The 20,808-nt window shown below is 33.8% G+C and overlaps 3 protein-coding genes across 5 annotated transcripts; 2 read left to right on the top strand and 1 right to left on the bottom strand.

Moving 5' to 3' along the window:
- Positions 1-550: 550 nt before the first annotated feature.
- On the top strand, positions 551-3,350 carry LOC107631895 (putative serine/threonine-protein kinase PBL3). Of its 3 annotated transcripts, none has more exons than XM_016335478.3 (6): positions 551-856; positions 961-1,304; positions 1,411-1,546; positions 1,850-1,986; positions 2,077-2,200; positions 2,749-3,350. In XM_016335478.3, exons 1-6 carry the CDS (start codon positions 790-792, stop codon positions 3,204-3,206), a joined length of 1,266 nt encoding a protein of 421 aa, XP_016190964.1. In that variant the 5' UTR covers positions 551-789; the 3' UTR covers positions 3,207-3,350. The 3 variants fall into 3 exon arrangements, with proteins under 3 accessions (XP_016190964.1, XP_016190963.1, XP_020975367.1); XM_016335477.3 differs by having other exon boundaries at positions 611-856; positions 940-1,304; XM_021119708.2 differs by having other exon boundaries at positions 612-856; positions 973-1,304.
- Positions 3,351-3,498: 148 nt separating this feature from the next.
- On the top strand, positions 3,499-6,525 carry LOC107631894 (L-type lectin-domain containing receptor kinase IV.1). The gene has a single exon (XM_016335475.3). It carries the CDS (start codon positions 4,159-4,161, stop codon positions 6,160-6,162), a length of 2,004 nt encoding a protein of 667 aa, XP_016190961.1. The 5' UTR covers positions 3,499-4,158; the 3' UTR covers positions 6,163-6,525.
- Positions 6,526-7,532: 1,007 nt separating this feature from the next.
- Positions 7,533-11,266, bottom strand: LOC107633967 (F-box/LRR-repeat protein At4g14103-like). The gene is made up of 3 exons (XM_016337554.3): positions 10,136-11,266; positions 8,866-9,024; positions 7,533-8,774 (listed from the first exon to the last, which is right to left on the bottom strand). Exons 1-3 carry the CDS (start codon positions 11,174-11,176, stop codon positions 8,439-8,441), a joined length of 1,536 nt encoding a protein of 511 aa, XP_016193040.3. The 5' UTR covers positions 11,177-11,266; the 3' UTR covers positions 7,533-8,438.
- Positions 11,267-20,808: the final 9,542 nt, after the last annotated feature.

Here is a 20,808-nt window from a genome sequence, read left to right as displayed (position 1 = left end):
CTAAGTAACTGACGGAGTTAATTGTTAGAAATCAATGAAATAATTAATTTTAGTTGGAGACTAAAATGTCTGATTCAAAATTCTTTGGAGACCAAAATGAGTAAATACTATTTAAAATAAATGTTATAAAATACATATTAAGATTTTTATTAATAAAAAAATTAATTTTAATAAATCTATTGAAATTAAATTTTATATTTTTAAAATTTTTTTAATTTAATAAATTAATTTATATATTTAGAGTTTATGTTAACCAAATTTAAAATGAAATGATATATTTCTTAACTTATGTACCCAGATTTTATTGAGATCAACATGAGCGATGGTAGTGCTTATTTATTGACACATGAGTTAACTACTATTCACTTAATTTTTTTATTTCTCTTTATACAATCAAAACAAATTGGATCAAAATGTTTTAAAATAAAACGATTACTAAAATAAAAACAAGAATTCAGTTATTTTTAAATGAAAACAATATGATAAAAACCATAAATTTAATATTGAATGTAATGTTGCCCCCTTATTTTCTCACATCCTTTTCCAAGCAAATTAATGACAAGTGTGAACACACACAATGTTATTTTGTTTTCAACAAAAGAGGGTCCACCTTTTTGTGTGTCTCAGAAGGAACTTTCGTTACATGTTCCCTGTTTTTGAGGGTCTCTCTTCTTGTTGTTCAGCTTGATTATTTGTTTCTTGTTACCTCAAAGCAACTCATCATTTCCCTCTTTCTTCAAGCTTTGCAGAGTCTGTGAAGTTAAACAATTGGCGGCTAATAGCACAGTAATGGGTAACTGCCTAGATTCCTCAGCAAAAGTGGATGCTGCTCACAGTTCAAGGACTTCCACTTCTGGTAACCACCCTTGTCCCAATCTCATCAATTTCTCTCTATGATAATAGTGCCTGCTATCTGTTTGTGAAATTGCCTCATTGAAGGACTAATTTCAACAACGCCAGGGATTTCGAAAGCGAGTCGCTCCTCTGCAGCTTCAAGCTTATCCATCTTGTCACACAATGGAACCAGTGATTCTTCATCTTCATCTGCATCTGCTCTTCCCACGCCGCGCTCGGAGGGCGAAATCTTGTCTTCTCCGAATCTCAAGTCCTTCGCATTCAACGAACTGAAGAGCGCCACAAGGAACTTTCGTCCGGATAGTCTCCTTGGTGAGGGAGGATTTGGCTATGTTTATAAGGGGTGGCTTGATGAACACACTTTTACAGCTTCTAAACCAGGATCAGGAATGGTTGTTGCTGTCAAGAAACTTAAGCCTGAAGGTTTTCAAGGTCATAAGGAGTGGTTGGTAGGTTCTTGCTTTCAAAATAGAATAGTATATACAATTATACATGCTTTTATTTATTTCAATTATGCACTTGGTCTAATTAGTGAAACCTTTAATTAATTTGTAGACTGAAGTTAATTACCTGGGACAACTTCACCATCATAACCTGGTTAAGCTAATTGGCTACTGCGTGGAGGGGGAAGATCGGCTGTTGGTGTATGAGTTCATGCCCAAAGGGAGCTTAGAGAATCATCTGTTTAGAAGTATGTTACCATAGCCATTACACTTTCCCCTAATAATTTCAATTTATTCGGCTATTTCTTTATTCAAACAGTCATTAACAAAAGGGGGAAAAAACAACTCAGAGAAGTGGAAAGAAATAAACACCTACTGCTCCCTCCTTAAAAATTATGTCCTTTGTAGTCAACTATGTTATGTCAAAATTCTTATTCAGTTCCGTGTCAGTGGTTGCCACATTTTTTAGTTTTTAGTTTTATTTTTATTTTTTATTCCGATCACTATCTGAACTTAGGATGGTAGTTTCATGGTTTTGTTATATTTGACAGGAGGACCACAGCCACTTTCTTGGTCACTTAGGATGAAAGTGGCCATTGGTGCTGCCAGAGGTCTAACTTTTCTTCACAATGCCAAATCACAAGTCATATACCGCGATTTTAAAGCTTCGAATATCCTACTAGATGCTGTAAGACAAATTAGAATAGACTTCAAGTCATAATTTCTTCATCATTATTTTATTATGCAAAATAATTTATCATGATGCATTGCGTTACAGGAGTTCAATGCAAAACTCTCTGATTTTGGCTTAGCCAAGGCTGGTCCTACTGGAGATAGAACTCATGTCTCTACTGAAGTTATGGGTACTCGTGGATATGCAGCACCTGAATATGTAGCAACAGGTCTGATTCAACTTTTCATAAATTGTTATTGGTATTTTATATTGCTTCTACTTTTCATGGTTAGTGGTCTTAAATCATCGAATGCCCTTTTTTGAGGGTCTAGTAATTAATCTGATCAATTATTTGGTATCTTCTCTTTAATATAAGACTGATGATTGAGTGTTCTAATTCATTCTCCTAATTATACTTCTAATTCTTAAATGAGTAAAAATTTAAATACATGTGATTTTTTGAAAGATAAAAAAGAAAAGAATTCAATACTTCCTTATTTAGAAACTAGGAAGATAATTGAACGAATGAGTTAGGATTCCCAATTATTTTTTCAAACTGCAAATGTCTGGCATTGCTTGTCACTCTGGCCTCTTAGGTTTGGTGGGGTTAATATTTTTCTTTAGAGTTCTAATCCTTATGCTTCTGAAAACAGGAAAATCTGTGCCTCAGGTTCAGATTGTTTTGTTGTACTGCTTCATTGTGTATATCAGAAGCCAACTTATTTAACGTCTTATTTTATCCCGAATTACAAATTAAAAAGCTCTCAAATTTGACAGGGCGGTTGACAGCCAAAAGTGATGTATATAGCTTTGGGGTTGTATTGCTTGAGCTTTTGTCTGGAAGACGTGCTGTTGATAGAACAAAAGCCGGTGTCGAGCAGGACCTTGTAGACTGGGCAAAACCGTATCTAGGTGACAAAAGAAGACTATTTAGGATTATGGACACCAAGCTTGAGGGTCAATACCCACAGAAAGGAGCCTACATGGCTGCTACTCTTGCTTTAAAATGCCTTGATCGTGAAGCCAAGTTAAGGCCGCCAATGACAGAGGTTTTAGAAACCCTCGAGCAGATAGAAGTCCCCAAAACTGCAGCGCGAAACTCTCAATCAGGGCAGAACAGAGTACATGTTCCTCCAAGCCCAAGGAAGTCTCCTGGACAGAATCTGTCCCCCATGAATGTTACTCGAACTTCATACCCATTGCCGCCTTGCCGAGAATCCCCTCATGTACACTAAACCTTATGATCATCTGTATATAAATTCCTTTATTTATGAGATTGCGTTTTTGACAGGAATATAATGAGGTATTCATTTCTCCAACATAAAACTTTTGTACCAAAGAATAATATAGAAAGGAATATGAACACCATATTTCCATTAGCTATGGAAGTCTGCACAGGGGTGTTTCCAATGCATGTTTCAGTTTCAACGTTGGTTAACTATTATAGTAATGAGATTCGACTAGCATGGCCACATTGCTTTCCAAGACACAAAAATGTCCGTTTCCAAGACACATTAAAAATGACTGCATTTTTCTTTTGTTTTTATTCTTTGTTTTACTTACCACAAGCCCAGCTTTAAATACAATTGGATCAACTTGAGAACAGATCACCCGATCCATGAGCTATTACGAACGAGCTGCATCCTTTTAGTTCAATCAGTAGCTGGGGTTCTTCCAAACGATTTCTGATTATGCAGTTTCCCTAAATCAACCCCAACCTCAGACACTGCTGGTTGCTGCTAGGGACTAGAATAAATAGGCAGCTGAGTATTAACAAATAAGACTTAGATTATAAAGGTCGAAAATAAGACCTGGATGTTAAACTGAAGGTAACATTAAATTCTAGTATGTAAACTTGTTTGGTAAGTGAGATAAGCATACGGTTAAACTTTTCTTTCTCGAGAAAAAAATGTATATTTTTTGCTCTCTAAATATGCAGAGACAATAAACACTAAGATAGAAATTACTTGGATAAATATTGTGTGTTTCTATTTTTGTACTCACTTTTCATATCTGGTGACGGCTAACGGTGATGTAGGTAAATGTGAGCTACGCAAAGGGTCAAACATGCCGGGCTATATGCCTATTGTTTCCGTGTGGACCCGAGATGAAGGTTTGAAAAGAAATTTGTGAATTGTGGAGTTTTGACCAAAACCAAAAGAAGCAGATAGATTGCATACTGTAGCCATGTCTCTGAAGCTTGCTGCAGTGACACTTTTGCTGGTGGAAGTGGCAGCCGGTGGAGATACCAGTTTCATCTTTAATGGATTCCAATCATCACAGTATAATCTTACTATTTTAGCTGAGCTCACTTCCAATGGCCTACTCAAACTCACCAATGGTGAGTCCCTGCAAGAAGGACATGCTGTGTATTCATCCCCTGTGGTTTTCAAGAACAGCTCCAACAACGGTAGCGCCTTTTCTTTCTCCACCTCTTTTGTATTTGCCATAAGACCTCAGGCTGCTGAACTCAGTGGTCAAGGTATTATGTTTGTGGTTTATCCAGCAACAAAAAGTCTAACTGGTCTTCCAGCCCAGTACTTTGGTGTCTTCGATAAGAATAGCGTGGGTAACAGCAGCAACCATGTTTTCGGCGTGGAGCTTGATACTTCTATGAGCGCGGAGTTTGAGGATATCAACGACAACCATGTTGGGATTGATATCAATGACTTGAAGTCAGCAGCATCGGCAGTTGCAGGATATCATAACGATGATGGTATTTTCAATGCTTTGAGACTTGCTAGTGGCAACCCTATGCAGGTATGGGTGGAATATGATGGGATGAATAAACACATTAATGTTACTTTGGCACCAATCAACATTGATAAACCAAAACAAGCTTTGCTATCGTTGACCAAAGACCTTTCTCCAATTCTTGAAGAGAATATGTATGTTGGCTTCTCTTCCTCCACGGGTATGGGTACTGCTTCGCAATACATTCTGGGTTGGAGTTTTGAGATCAATGGCCAGTCTCAGCCACTTGAACTATCTCAACTCCCAAAGTTGCCTAGGAAAGGTGATAATAAACATAAAGGGTATAAGAAGGTGGTCTTGGCAGTTGCATTGCCTATGATATCACTCATGTTGGTTCTCTTGGTGACTTTAACAGTTAATCATGTCATCAAAAGGAAGAAGTTTTCTGAGCAACTTGAAGACTGGGAGCAAGAATGTGGTCCTAGTAGATTCAGGTATAAAGATCTCTACTTGGCTACAAAGGGGTTCAGGGAGAAGGAGCTATTAGGAAGGGGCGGATTTGGTAAGGTCTACAAAGGTGTGATAGTGATAGCAGCTTCCAAAGCTGAGATTGCAGTAAAGAGGGTATCCCATGAGTCCAAACAAGGTGTAAGGGAATTTGTGGCAGAAGTTGTGAGCATTGGCCGTCTTCGCCATAGGAATCTGGTTCCCCTTCGAGGATATTGCAGGCGCAAAGGAGAGTTGCTTTTGGTCTATGACTACATGCCAAATGGGAGTTTAGACAAGTATCTCTTTAACAAACCAAAACTGACCCTTAATTGGAGCCAGAGATTTAGAATCATCAAAGGAGTTGCTTCGGCTTTGCTCTATTTGCATGAAGGATGGGAGCAAGTTGTGGTCCATAGAGACATAAAGGCCAGCAATGTGCTACTGGATGCAGAAATGAATGGTAGATTAGGGGACTTTGGTCTTGCAAGGTTGCATGACCATGGAAGCAATCCTCAAACTACTCATGTTGCCGGAACTTTCGGGTATATGGCCCCTGAGCATATCAGAACAGGTAAGGCCACTACAATATCTGATGTATTCGGTTTTGGTGCATTTCTACTTGAGGTTGCTTGCGGAAGAAGGCCCACGGAGAAAACAGAGGAATGGCTTGACAATGCAAATCTTGCTGATTGGGTGTATGATTGCTGGAAGAAAGGTGGGATTCTTGAGGCAAAGGATCAAAATTTGAGCACAGATTCAGAGACAGAGGAGGTGGAATTGGTGCTGAAACTTGGTTTGTTTTGCTCCCAGTCAGAGCCTACGGCTAGGCCGAGCATGCACCAAGTTATGCATTACTTAGAAAGGGAAGTTCCTTTGCCACATTTATCTTTGCTTAGCTTACCTTCCACATTCAGACACCATACTCAAGACTTGCCGAATCCGGCTTCCCCGGATAGGCTGTTGCTCCAGACTTCAGTTGTTGAATCAATTCTCTCAGGTGGTCGATGATTCTTGAAGGCTCCATTTGAACTATTTCGTGTGGTTTTATTCTTAAGTCTTCCATGGAAATGAGCTTGTGCCCAACACTTTGTTTTTTATTGTCAAAGTTAAAATGAGTTTGATGCCACACAACTGAAGTTTGAACAAGCAATGTGGGCTATTACCATTTGAATATGGCACACATTGAGTGGTATAGCATCATTGAGCACCTCAAGTGATATTCTTATTAGGTGTTTCTAGAACAACGAAAAGATTAAGATTTTCTATTTTAGCGTTGGTTTAAATTTTCAATTTTGTAACAGCTCAGGTCAGGTGTGACCGTGTGAAACAGAACAGTTTTATTAAGTATTAACTCTTTAGTTCCCATTTCAATTGAGTGTGATGCAGCTTACTAACAAGTGGGTTGAAAGTTAATTATTGTTCACATGGAAAAAAAAATCTACTAAGATCGGATATGATAGTCAGTAATTAATCTTTTAATTAAAGATTTATAATTTAAGTACTGCAAATGGAAAGAAATTTTATTAAGAGACTCCTCAGCACTCATAGTAAAATTGAGTCAAGTTTCTTGAACTTACCTTTTTGTTATAAGAAGGATATTTAGTTAGAGTATTCTAAATACAGAAGTTAAGACTAAACAGAATAAAATATATCAGATTTATTTTGGATTTTCCATATATAAAAAGAAACTTACCCAATGACGTCAATTGCTGCAATATGTGGTACCTTGAATCACTTGACACAGTATGAAAAGTTCAAGAGAAGATCTAGAAGCTAGAAATCATCCCAGGATTTGTAATGTGACAAAGAAATGAAGTAGTTTTTATCAAATGATACCAAGGGTTCCCCCAAACACTTCATAGAACACAGAGAATGTTGTAGCTGAAAGTTCTGGTCGTTGAAGTGTTCGAGGGAACACTAGGTACCACCCGATGATCCATAACATAATGCATGTCCTTGCATGGTGCTCCATTTATAATGCTCTTCCTTTGCATTGAGCTGCAAATATTGCTATTGTTCATTGGGAACGAAGAGTGAGTGAACCTGGACGCAACATTGGTCCATATAGGGATTTGGAGCATATATATAAATAAGAATCAGAATAATATTTATTGAGATCGAGTCGAGTGGCCACATGCTATTCTGAAACCATGTACTCTCTCTATGTAAAGTTGTTGTATGAGGTGTAACCTTTTCAGACAAGTGTTGGAGGGAATCAAAGATTGTGAGCTCAACTTTGATGTCATATAAATGTCTCTTCTACCGAGAAGAACAGGATCTTTATATGTACAGTAGTCGAGTTAACATGATTCTTTTGTCTGCATATCACTAATTAATAAACAATAAACAAATTTGTTTTATCTTTTAGACCAGATAGATAATCACAATAATCTGTAATGGTTTGAGTTCATCCACTGAAATGAGTAGTACTTGCTTCATTAACATATATTCTCACAAAAGGAGAAAAAGTATAAACTGGAAACATTCTAAAGAAAGCAGAGAGTATTATTAAGTACACATGACTATGACAATGACTTAAAGAGATTCAGAACTGATCTTCTCTCTTAGCTTTTCTTGATCTGATTCTTAACATCACTTAGCTTCACCAATTCTGAACCCACAACCCTTCTCCTTTGCATACATCATGACCAGGTTCAATGCTACACAAAATCTTGATCTACTTGGACTTCTTCTTCTCCACACAAACAGACTTTAGTTTGTGAGCATATGCATATTTTTCACCACTATAAATACAACAGTTTCAGTGCATTGTTCCAAACCATGCTAATCCTAGATTACTACTACTCAAGCAACAAGCTTGTCTTAGTATTTGAATGTTGGCTGTTTCTTGGAGTTCCTCTGAACACTTCACACATGAGGCTTAATTAATGCCAATAATGAGTCCTTTCCATCAGTGAAGTGTTTGGGGGAACTTCAGGATTCAACTAACACGGTACAATAGTTTTAGACATCATTGAAAACCAAGTTGAAGAAATTGAACCATGTTCATTTCACTGAAGTGTTTGGGGAAACTCCCTCTAGAGAGATCTGTGCATGCAATTGATCATTGCACAATACTAGTGATCCACACACTAGTAGTTTCATGTTTCTTATTTTCCTAATCTGGGTATAGAAGAAATAATGTTATCTATATTACTTATTTTTTCTACACATTATTCTACCTCATAGGCTCCATTATTTTCCTGATTTTGCAGCGTGCTGAGCATCAATCCTTGCATTAATCACCTTGGTTCTGTTTGGTATATGTTTTGAGATAATAAGGACTATGGCTGACAGCAGAAGAAAAATTTGACAGGCGATGAAAGATGTTGGGCTTGTTGGTATAGAAGATGATGAAGCCTCTGTCTGCCACCATTGTTCCAAGTTTGACAAACTTGTGAACTACTCCATTTACCGTTTCCCAAGTAAACTCTTCTACGTGGGTCTATTATCATCTTCTGGAGCTCTCTTGCATTTTGAAGCAGATAAACCGCAATCTCAATCTCACTTTCGTGACCTCGAATTCCTGTTATTGTAACCTCCTTCAGATTACTGTGTGGACAAGCTTGCAGCCAACTTGTTGCCATGAACTCCACATCAAATTTCATATGTGTCCATATCTGCATCAATACACTTGTAATTAAGTGAGAAATAGCAAATTTCATAGATGATCGTTATTTATTTTTTGTTTTATATAGGATTATAGCGTACATTGAGGTCTAATCTTGTGAGGATTGGGCAACCTTTGAGCACAATCTCTATCCAGCAAAAATTCTGTTGATGTACGGCTTCTTTTGTGATTATCAAGTGTCTAAGATTTGGAAATGTGGCAACAATGCTGTTTGCCATTGTATTAACTGGCACATAAAGCTGCATCAAAATTTTCATCAACATATATCATTTCACACTAACATTTAAATATTATTTGATGGTATGGACAAAAGACAAAACGAAACAATTTTTTTTTTTATTTTTGTTATATTCATTTTGTATTTATTCAAGAAAGAACAGACGGAATATATATACAAAACTTTTATTATAAAGATATAATAGGAGTTAATCCTCAATTTTATCTTTTAATTTGCACTCCAATCTTAATTTAGTCCTAAAATTTGAATTGTCTCTATTTAGTGTCCAAATTTTACAAACTTAATTCACATTAATCAAATTTTACAAACTTGATTCCCATTAGTCAAATTTTTTGCATACAAACATTAATAGAGCACTGATATAGACGATCACAAACTACGCTAGAACTAGAACTGGATTTGGTGCTCAAATAACACAAAAGTGACTCATATCACTTGTTTTGTGAAAAAAAGTTTGGATAAACTCATTCATGTTAACATTTCGTTATATCTGTGCGTCAAAATTGTTCCAACATGAGTTATGTTCATAATATTTGGAGCTAAATAAAGACCATTAAAACTTTAAAAACTAAATTAAGGTTTGCGACTAAATTAAAGGACAAATTGGATATTATCTTATATGATATTCTATTCTATGCTTATCTTTCATTATAAACGTATTTTCATGGTTTTTATCTTTAAAATCAAATCTATCTGTAGAAACAATAACAAATATTATTTTGAAATAAATTTTGTCTATTTTCTCACTAATAAAAAATAAAATATCATTTTTATCGTGATAAAGTTACCTAAAAAAATAAAACTACTGTTGTATTTATGAAAGAGTTTCGTTGAGTAAAAATATCTAAATCTTCATTTTTTTCGTTGATTTTATTTAAAAATTATCCAAAATGTTAATGCGGTGCTGGTATGCACGTAATGGAAGAAAGTAGGTAGGTGTGATTTGGTTTTATTGGTATAGGTGATGATGAGGAAGGAATTAAAAGAAAGAGGATAAAGAAGAGGAAGATGATGATGGCAAAATTAAAATATGAAAAATAGATTTAAACGGTAAAAGTAATTTGAAACTTATTGTGTAGGAACAAATTAAATGGACATTGAAAATGACATACCATGCATTTACACTCGAGGAACAAAGTTTGAAGCTGAGGAAGCTCAATGGCAAGCCTGGAATATTGAGACATCTCTCCGCCTTGATCACTACCCAAAACCATACGACACGAGTAAGATTTAAGGTTTGGAGTATCAAACATGGTCTCAATCATATACCAGGTTCCGGTATACTCCATGCTCTCCAAACTGGAGCTTCTAAGCACAAGTGCCTTTAGCTTGTGACAACGATTCACACTCAGGTGCCTCAATTTTTGGCATGAAGGGTACTCTATTTTCAAGTACCCCATGTTGTGACATTTAGAGAGCCTTAACCATTCAAGGCTGTGACAGCTGGCCAGCAAAACCTGCACCTGTTCGCCACCCACCAAATCGACCTTGTGGAGGTCGAGAGTAGTGATGGTGGCGAACCCCGGGTTAAAGGCCGGGTGAGGCGCCAGCGCGCAATGCGCTAGGCGCACATGCTTTAAACACGAGTTTACAAAAGCAAATTCTTTGTTGAGAAGAACCTCGCAAGGAAAGAGCAAAAGCGCTCCATGAGATGGAGCGCTTAGCTCATGGCTTTCGGAGAAACAGAGGTCAATCTTATCAACCTTTCTATCCAAGGCAAATCCAATCCATTGAGCGAGATCGTAGCAACCGTGTCCACCTCGGCGGAAAGTGAAGCAAATGCTCAAATTTTCAATTTTGGAACGGAAATTAGGGTCAAATTGACTCAAGCGTAACAGGTAAAGGTTAACCCTGTTCAAAAAGGCCCAAGTCCTGTCGCACTTGAGTTTGAAACTTGATGTTGCACTTGAGTGATGAGAAATGTTTGTGACTGCATCTTGTTGTGGGTTTAGAAAGTTATGGGCATCTAGAACGAGATTGTTTGGGGTTTTCCAGACATTTCTCCACGTGGAAGACAAGACACTGGTCTTAACGGCTTCTCTAGTGCTAAGAAAGGATAGAATGTTGCACAAAATGGGAGCGGGAAGGGCAGTAAGGTAATCTTGATCACCAACTTCTTCTACCACTCCCTCCTTCTGTTTCTTCCTTTGCATGTTTTTTTTTTTCTTTTTCTCGAGAAAAGAAAATGGAGCAAAGGGAAGGGAAGAAAGGGTGTAAGGGAAGGGGTTATATATATCTGTGAGGAGGACGGAGAATATGTAGCATTTGGTTTGTCTTTCATTATTCATCTATTCTTGTTTCTTAAGATGGACGGATCATTCAAAGATGTGGGAATAGATTGAAACCAAGCATAAAAAATTCAAAATTAATTAAAGTACTCCTTAATTTGTTTGATTCTATAATTTTATTAAATTTTTAATTAAATTTATATATATTTTAATTAAATTTTTATATTATATTAAATTTTATAATTAAATTTTTATTAAAATTAATAAAATATTCAATTAAATTAAATAAAATATTTAATTAAATATTTTATTAATTTTGATATTTTTATTATAAATATAAAAATTTAATTAAAAAATATATAAAAATTTAATTAAAAATTTAATAAAATTATAAATACTAATAAAATAATTAAATTTTATTTAAATTGCCGTCTCTATCCGTATCTTTTATTTCAACGGCTGCACACATCTACTACATATTATTTATGCTCGGGGAGCTTCTATCTTCACAAAATAAAAAATTTAAAAAAAGGACAAATAAGTTTTGATTTTTTGGTTTACAGATATTTATATTTTTACAAATTTAAAAATATATTTAAATTTTTAATTTTTTAAAATTTGGACATATTAATTTTTGGGTCTAATTTGTTCTATTTTAAAAAATTTTCAACGTGTGTATTTATATATCGGCCAGACCAGTACAACGGAAGTTATGTTTAATTTTTTCGTTGAATCTGTCAGATTCAAGTAAATAGAGAGATTGATATATCTAAATTTTAAAAAAATAAAAAATTTAAATATATTTTTAAATAACTAAAAATTTATTATGAGTTAAAAGATTAAAAACATATTTATCCTTTTCTCTAAAAAAATTACAACTTCAAAAGATTCTCAAGCTGGCCTATTTCTCATTAAAAAAAAACCATGTCGTCCGTATAAATCTTCAAGAATAATTTCAAAATGGTTGTAGTGGAAAATCAAATCTAATACTTTTTAGCTATTAAGGTTGTTTGTATACAAATATTAGACTATACTTAATGAGTAATCTAGGGAAACAAAAAATACAGCTAAAATTTATCTTATTTAGCATTCATTAATTGTCGTAGTAATCAATAAATACTAAATAAGACAAATTATAATTATTTTTGACTAATTTTTTTTTGATAACCAAACATTTTCGATATTTTTTAATTTTGCACTTTTATATGATTAGAAAATTATATGAGACATATTGGCATGTTGTTTCATGGCGCCTTGGTGTAGCATCAGAAAAACCGAAGGGATATATAGTATGGTTAAGTGGCGGTGGATGAGTTTCCAAATGTTACCGATGATAACTAATTAATAAGATTTGACCACGTTGATTTATATATATCTTCATGTTATTATATTATATCTTATCTTCTATAAATCCTTCAGGAAGTTTCCGGAAATCTTCACTCGCTTGGACGATGGATTCAATAATAACCATATATTAGATTTTGATGTCAGCTAATTTTTATGAACCTACCTACACCAGTAGATAAAGCTTTACATGCATATCTAATGCTCAATTTGATCAAATTTATATGTTTCTGTATTTTTTAAAAATACAAGCATTTTATTTATATTTAATAAATAAAAATTATATGTTTATACTTTTCTTCTCAAAACTTTAGAAGATGCATGGCGCCGCGCTCACACAAAATCCCTATGGTTTCGCCAAAGGCTATTAGAAGCTACGATTTCAGTTTTCTTACATTATTATTCAATAAGTCGTGGGAATCAACAATTCAATGCTTAACACTTAACAAGAAGTGCTTAAATCCATCTTAATCAAATGGTTAAATTGTTTTATTCCCCTTCCGAGGGTCCGAAACCAATCAAAATTGCTTATTCCTTTTTTTTTTTAATAGATTATTCCTTGTTTTTTTGTTTTTCCGAATAAGTGATGATAATTGTTTGCAATTTTAGGGGTTAACGGTATAACCATAATTCATGAATCGAATTTTTTTTTTTTACCAAAGATATGAGAGTCGAATCCGCAATTTTTTAATTGAGTATGAGAAGACTATGTCATTTAAATTATTACTCATTGGCATATATAGTACAGCGTTACATATGATCATTGATCAGTTGCCGGTTGTTGCCTAAATTTTGTCAAATTTATTTTTGTAATAAATTTTAATTTTAAAAAATTATTTATTTAAAAAAAAATTTAATAAATAAACACCAAAGTATCATAACATTTACAGATATGTTAACAGGTTGATACTAAGTTAAATTAATCAATTCTTTGATAACATAGAGTCCTAATAATATTACATTATTATATTATGGGATCTATCAATAACATCTGATCCCTGCTAATTAATTAAAGAGTCTGAAGAGTGCTTAAAGGTTAGTAACATAACCCGACAATAAAGTTAAAGCTTTATACTCAATTAGTCATTTAATTCCACGCTTGCAAAATAAAAACAGTACTCTATATATCCGAAGTGGTGCAAGTACAGTTTTTTTATAAATAAGATCGATGGGGAGGGAGGGAGAGGGGGTCGCGAGTTCGAGATATGTTTGTCAAATTTTAAAATATTTTAAAAATTATTTTGTCAATAATAAAAGTCAGGTATTATTTTGTTAGTACAAAAATTTTTTAGATACTAATTTAGTATTTATCTTTATATTCTAATATCATGATCTTACCGTAATTATAGTGACTATGATATTTTAAAAAGTATTACTAAAATATAAAAAAAATATAATTTTAATTTTAACAACATGTATCTATTCTTAATATATAAAAGTAGGTACATAAGTTTACCCACATTACTTCTAAGTTATTTTTTTTTCTACTAAGGCAATGTCAGCACCATCGCTTACTTGGCAAAATTTTAGAATCCACCATTCAAATCTTGCCAAATCAACTTTTATTTTCAAATAAAAAAACACAAAAAACAACTAAAAAACACAATAAAAATCAACAACTTAATTTTTTCCAAATCAATCCTTATTTCTAAAACAACAAAACACAAATTAACATTTACAAAAAAAAAAGCTCTGAAAACCAAAGAGCTTATTACCTTTCTTATACTTCTCGAAATCCTCTTCCTCTTGGCACCTCTCCATACCAAAATCATATTTCCTCCATTCTCTTCCGGTCCTATGAGCCATTGTTTTTTCCTCAAAACAAATTGTCCATCACGATGTCCATCTCCGGCGGAGCCGCATTGCATAAATTGCAGAGACCAGGGCAAACTCCATTCCTCATGTTGCGGTTTTTCTGTCGGAGCTCGATTTTGGGTCTCAGACCAACGTCACCATTCGGCGTCGCCAACGTAGGAAATTCGTCCCAGTATCTTCCTAAAGATTTTCAACTTTGCCGTTTACTCTTCTCATTCTGTTGTTCAATATCATTTTCAATAGTCCTATTTATTTGTTATAAATAATAACATTTTAATTGTGAACTCATTGCAAGTAGCACAGGTTTATGTATTCCTCTTTTTTAAACGGTTCTGTCCAACAGTCACAACCAAAATTAGGTTTACCCACATTACTTCTAAGTTATTTCTCTTCTTCTACTAACGGCCATGTCAGCACCATCGCTTACTTGTCAAAATTTTAGAATTCACCACTCAAATCTTGCCAAATCTATCTATCTATTTATAATCTATCTATTTATAATATATAAAAACTGATACTAACTTTTTCTACAATGAGTTTAAGCCATTTTTTCTTTGCTAATGATGCCACATCAACAATTCTAATAACTTGACAAAAGATGAAAATCAACCAATCACTATTTAGTAAAATATTTTAAAAAAATTAAAACAAAAAACTCTTATATATTATTATTCAAGTACTAATTAAATGCAATAAACATACATTAAAAGTGTCATAATAATAATTATTATAAAAAATTTCAGTTACAAATATTCAAATTCTACAACTTATACATATTAAGACTTTTACTACTATTCATTTCTTAATCTCTCGTACTAATTGTCAAAAAATTCTTAAATTTAATTTAACATTTTTATAATATATAAAAGCTGATACTAACTTTCTCCACAATGAGTTTAAGCCATCTTTTCTTTGCTAATGATGGCACATCAGCAATTCTAATGACTTGGCAAAAGATGAAAATTAGCCAATCACTATTTAGTAAAATGTTTTAAAAAAATTAAAACAAAAAAACTCTTATCTATTATTATTCAATTGAAACATCAAGTACTAAATAAATGCAATAAACATACATTAAAAGTGTCATAATAATAATTATTATAAAAAATTTCAGTTACAAATATTCAAATTCTACAACTTATATATATTAAAACTCTTACTACTCTTCATTTCTTAATTTCTCATACTAATTGTAAAAAATTTCTTAAATTTAATTTAACATTTTTATATGTTTTTCATTCTCATCCATTCATTTGTTTAAATTATTTACAAACAAACAAAAAACACAAAAAAAACAAAGTGCAACAATTAATGCAAATCGAAAACTGAAAAAAAAAAAAAGAAAGAAAATGCAGTTTTATATAACTCTAATATAAATAATCTATCTTTTTTAAAAAAAATAAATTTAAAATTTATTTATAATATATTCTCTAAAATATTTTTAATATAATATTTATTAAAATCTATTTATAATATAAGTAATCTACCTCTCTGCGCATTGCGGGTCTCATTCTGGTTTACATAATTACCATATAATCATACTAGAATCTACCGTATATATACGTAGCAGTATCATCAAAACAATTGCACCCAACTATTCTGGGAAAAAAAAATCATCATAACAAATTATATCCCTAACAAAGCATAGCTAATTCTAAAATCTATGAAGCCTATTATATTTTTCCACCTTCATTTTACTCAAATTCTTTTTAGGTCAAGGCTTATTATACATACAGAAAATAAGAAATTAAACGAGTTGACGAAAATTAATTAATCGTTATATTCTATAACTTGTTGAAAATTCTTAAAATTTTTTAATTCAAGACCATCCATATTAAATCATTAAAAAAAAATACTTGAATGCGAAAACGTACCTTAATTTATAAGTATGATTGAAAAAATTTAGTTTTTATGGTTTTTTAATTTTCCTCAATCAAAATCTTCTATATTCCTGATAGGACTGAATAGCAACTCTTTTGTTGAGGAAATAGCTATGGAGGCGACTTTAATATATTGGAGACCGAAACTCTAAAATTACTATTTACATTAAATCCTAAAATTTAAATAAAATAGTATTTTTGGTTTTATTCTTATTTAATTTTAAATAAAAAATAATTATAATTTATTTAATTCAATATTTATAACAATATGTGAAATAACTTAATTTGTGATTATAATTAATATATATATTGCTTACTATTAAACTAAAAAATTAATAATTTTCCAACATAACTAACCTTAATCTATAGCTTCACAGGATAAGAAGTAGTATCAGATCATGAGAATAAGAAACTGAAGAAACAAAATAATTTAGAAGCATACATACTATATACATATGTGTATGTGTTATGTGCAAAGCTTTGTCTTGGTTACGTGCGTTCTTCACCGGTGATTCCAGGAGTTCCTCCAAACACTTCAATAGGAAGAAAGAATGATGAAAAATTGAATCTTTGAAGAAAATGAAAAAAAGAGATCTCTTAATGAAGTGATCAGGGGAACTCTAGGGAACACCAGATGCATCATGCATGTATTAATTATTATTGTTGTTTTTTGGTTTTATTATATCCTTTATTTTTATTATTATATGACGAAAGCCTCACACGCTGATAACATTTATTTTTTATAATAAAGGAAGTAGTATATATAGTTGTGATGATACTGTACCTGGACGCAAAGGTGGCCACTATTGACCATAGATAAGGACAAGGTAACTCTCTAAAGTCAAGCTTCTTATTTTTTGTTTTTATTTCTTGGATAAAATATAGTTAAAGACAGCTTGGAAGAAGACAAAGTCAGCACCATGAATTCCCAATCCTAATGCATTGGCCACACAAATAAAATAATTCAAGTGATTGTCATTCTAACTCTATAAATAATTTGTTGAATAATAGAGTCTCGTTTTTTTTTTTTCAAAGTTAGGATTGAAACTCAAACTCCGGACTTTTAGATAATTAAAGATGAAGAGACTATGCCATTTGAACTATAGCTTGTTAACAACAGAATATCGTTATTATTATTTCCTTAATTATATGATGGTATTTTGAAATGAAGGGCGTGAGAGAGAGAAAGAAAATGAAGGCTAAGAAAAAGAAAGTTAAGAGTTATTATAGAAAAGTTTTATTTCTATCCGTTGAAATTATAGCATATAATCACTATATAAACGTTTGTAGAATTTCAATTCAATCATCATCAATAATAACAACTACATTTATATCTTCTTTTCATATTATTATTATTATTTTATTTTATTTCCTTTTCTCTTTAGTAATTATATAGCGAGTGCATTATTGTGAGTAGTGTTCAATTTTATATTACTTTGTAGCTATTAGAAGTCAAAATTCCGCTGCAGACTTAACAATTGGTATCAAGAGCCAACGTTATATTATTCATTATTTGAGTGGTAAAATTCAATTTTAAATATAATGACTTCTACTAGTGGTAATGTCAAAGTAGGCAAATATGAAATCGAGAAGTTCAATGGAAAAAATGATTTTTCCTATTGGAGGATGCAGATGAAAAATCTGCTTATATCACAGAAGTTACACAAGGCACTAGCGGAAAAAGAGAAAAAACCGGAAGGAATGAAAAATGAGGATTGGGAAGAATTAGATCTTGAGGCATGAGCTGCAATAATCTTATGCCTTGAGAGGGATGTTGCTTTCTTGGTGAACGAAGAAGCAACTGCAGCAGGCATCTGGTTAAAGTTAGAGAGTAACTTCATGACAAAGACTCTAACTATCAGGATCTACTTAAAATCCAAATTGTATACATGCAAGATGGAGGAAGGCACCTCAATTCGAGAATATATCAATAAGTTTGATAGGATCATATTAAACTTAAAGGATATAGATGTGAAGGTTGATGATGAACACCAGGCACTCATATTGTTACTTTCATTACCGAAGTCCTATGAAAATCTGGTGCAGACATTGATGCTGGTGGGTGACACTCTGACCATGGATGAGACGAGGGCATCACTTTTAGCAGATGATCTACGTAAGGTTGCTACAAGTGTAATGTCATCTTCAAATGGAAGAGAGTATAATGATCAAGCACAAGGATTGTTCGCGGGTAGAGGAAGGACTAATGAAAGAGGAAAAGGTAATAAGTGTGGAAAGTCTAGGCCAAAATCTAGACCTCACACGGAGAGAACATGCTTTAAATGTGGTGAGGCTGGACATTTCAAAGCAAATTGTCCAAATAAGAAGATAACTTTCAAGAAACAGAACAACGACAACGACGACAACTCGAAAGAAAAGCAAGAAGCAAGCTACATCTCAAATGATGAGGAGGATTGTTACTCTGTAACAGAACAATCTTATGAAATCTCCGGTAAGTGGATTCTTGATTCAGGAGCCTCTCACCATATGTGTCCAAATAGGAAGTGGTTTACTACCTATGAAAGCATAAATGGTGGCACAGTTTTAATGGGCAATGATCATGCTTGTAAAACTGTGGGGTTGGGTACTGTAAGAATCAAGATGCATGATGGTGTCGTAAGAACCTTAAAGGATGTGAGACATATTTCAAACTTGCGGAAAAATCTGATCTCCATAGGTTTGTTGGAGAAAAATGGTTGCAAAATAGTTGCAGAAAATGGGGTACTGAAAGTTGTTCGTGGTTCTTTGGTAGTGATAAAAGGAGTTCGTCACGGTAATCTTTATTCTCTTTTGGGGACAACGGTTATAGGTGAGTTAGCAGTTGGAATCGGTGGAAGTAGAGATCAAACAGATTGCACGAGAATATGGCACATGCGGCTTGGACATATGTCAGAGAAAGGTCTATCATTGCTTTGTGGACAAGGTTTGCTGAAGAATATGAAGAAACCACAAATGGAATTTTGTGAGCATTGCGTGTATGGAAAGGCACATAGGGTGAAGTTTTCTACAAGCAAGCACAAAAGCAGAGGGTTGTTAGACTACGTGCATACTGATGTTTGGGGCCCGGCTAAAGTTACTTCCAAGGGTGGTTCCAGGTATTTTGTTACTTTTGTTGATGATTATTCTAGGTATGTTTGGATTTACTTCCTCAAACATAAGAATGAGGTATTCGACACTTTTAAGCGGTGGAGAGCAATGGTTGAAAATCGAATGGGTAGGAAGTTAAAAACTCTACGATCTGATAATGGCACAGAGTACACGGATGGGGCTTTCAAGGAGTTCTGTGACCGAGAAGGCATTACAAGACACTAGACAGTTAGAGAGACACCACAACAGAATGGAGTCGCAGAACGACTGAATCGTACGCTACTTGAGAAGGCAATGTGTATGCGCTCTAATTTTGGGTTAGGAAGAGAATGGTGGGCATAATCAGTTGCTACAGCTTGCTACATAGTGAATCGATCCCCACATTCTTCTCTAGATGGAAACACACCTTATAAGGTGTGGTCAGGAGAACATGCAGATTACGAGAAACTCAGAGTCTTTGGATGCACAGCCTATTATCATGTCAAAGATAATAAGCTTGATGATAGAGCAAAGAAGGTAATCTTTTTGGGGTATTCAAGAGGGGTTTAAGACTATCGCCTTTGGAGTGTAAATGATTCTAAGTTTGTAATTAGTAGGGATGTTATCTTTGATGAACGATCTATGGTAGCTTTGTCTAAAGATATGGTGCCAGATGATGGTGATGTTGGAAAAACTTCAAATACTCAAGTGGTGGAGATAGAGTCTAAATACCAACAAATAGACTCTAGTAATGTTCAGGTGGAGCATCCTAATGCTACTCGAGATGATGCAGAGGATGAACTTGATCATGAGAAAATTCAGCGAGAAAATGCACATGCATTACAACAGCAGCAGCAGGATTCTTTGGCATCTACTAGGTCAAAGAGGAATTATAAATTTGTTCAGAAGTTCGGGTCAGACAAGCCTTTGAGACATTATGGGCAGCTAAACTTGGTAGATTATGCACTCTCAGTGGAGGATGATGAGCCGGTCACCTTCAAACATGCTATCAAAGACAAAGATAGAGAGAATTGGTTGGTCGCTATGGAGGAAGAGATGCAATCTCTTCATAAGAACAAGACATGGGATGTGGTCCCATTGTCCGTGAGAAAGACTGCAATTGGTTGTAAGTGGGTGTATAAAAGAAAAGAAGATCCTACTAAGTCAGATGGTACAAGATTCAAAGCTAGGTTAGTAGCGAAGGGATTTGCACAGAAAGAAGGTGTTGATTACAACGAGATATTTTCTCCTGTGGTGAAACACACTTCCATATGAGTGCTTTTAAGTCTTGTTGCTCATGGTGATCTTGAGTTGGAACAACTAGACGTGAAGACTGCGTTCTTGCACGGTGACTTAGAGGAAGAAATCTACATGTATCAACCTGAGGGTTTCAAGGTTGAGGGTAAAGAAAGTCATGTATGTCGCTTGAGAAAATCGCTATATGGATTGAAA

Source organism: Arachis ipaensis, chromosome B3 (assembly GCF_059453495.1).
Source record: "Arachis ipaensis isolate K30076 ecotype BB chromosome B3, ASM5945349v1, whole genome shotgun sequence".
In the NCBI taxonomy this organism is placed as follows: domain Eukaryota; kingdom Viridiplantae; phylum Streptophyta; class Magnoliopsida; order Fabales; family Fabaceae; genus Arachis; species Arachis ipaensis.
This window is presented reverse-complemented; position numbering and strand designations above follow the sequence as displayed.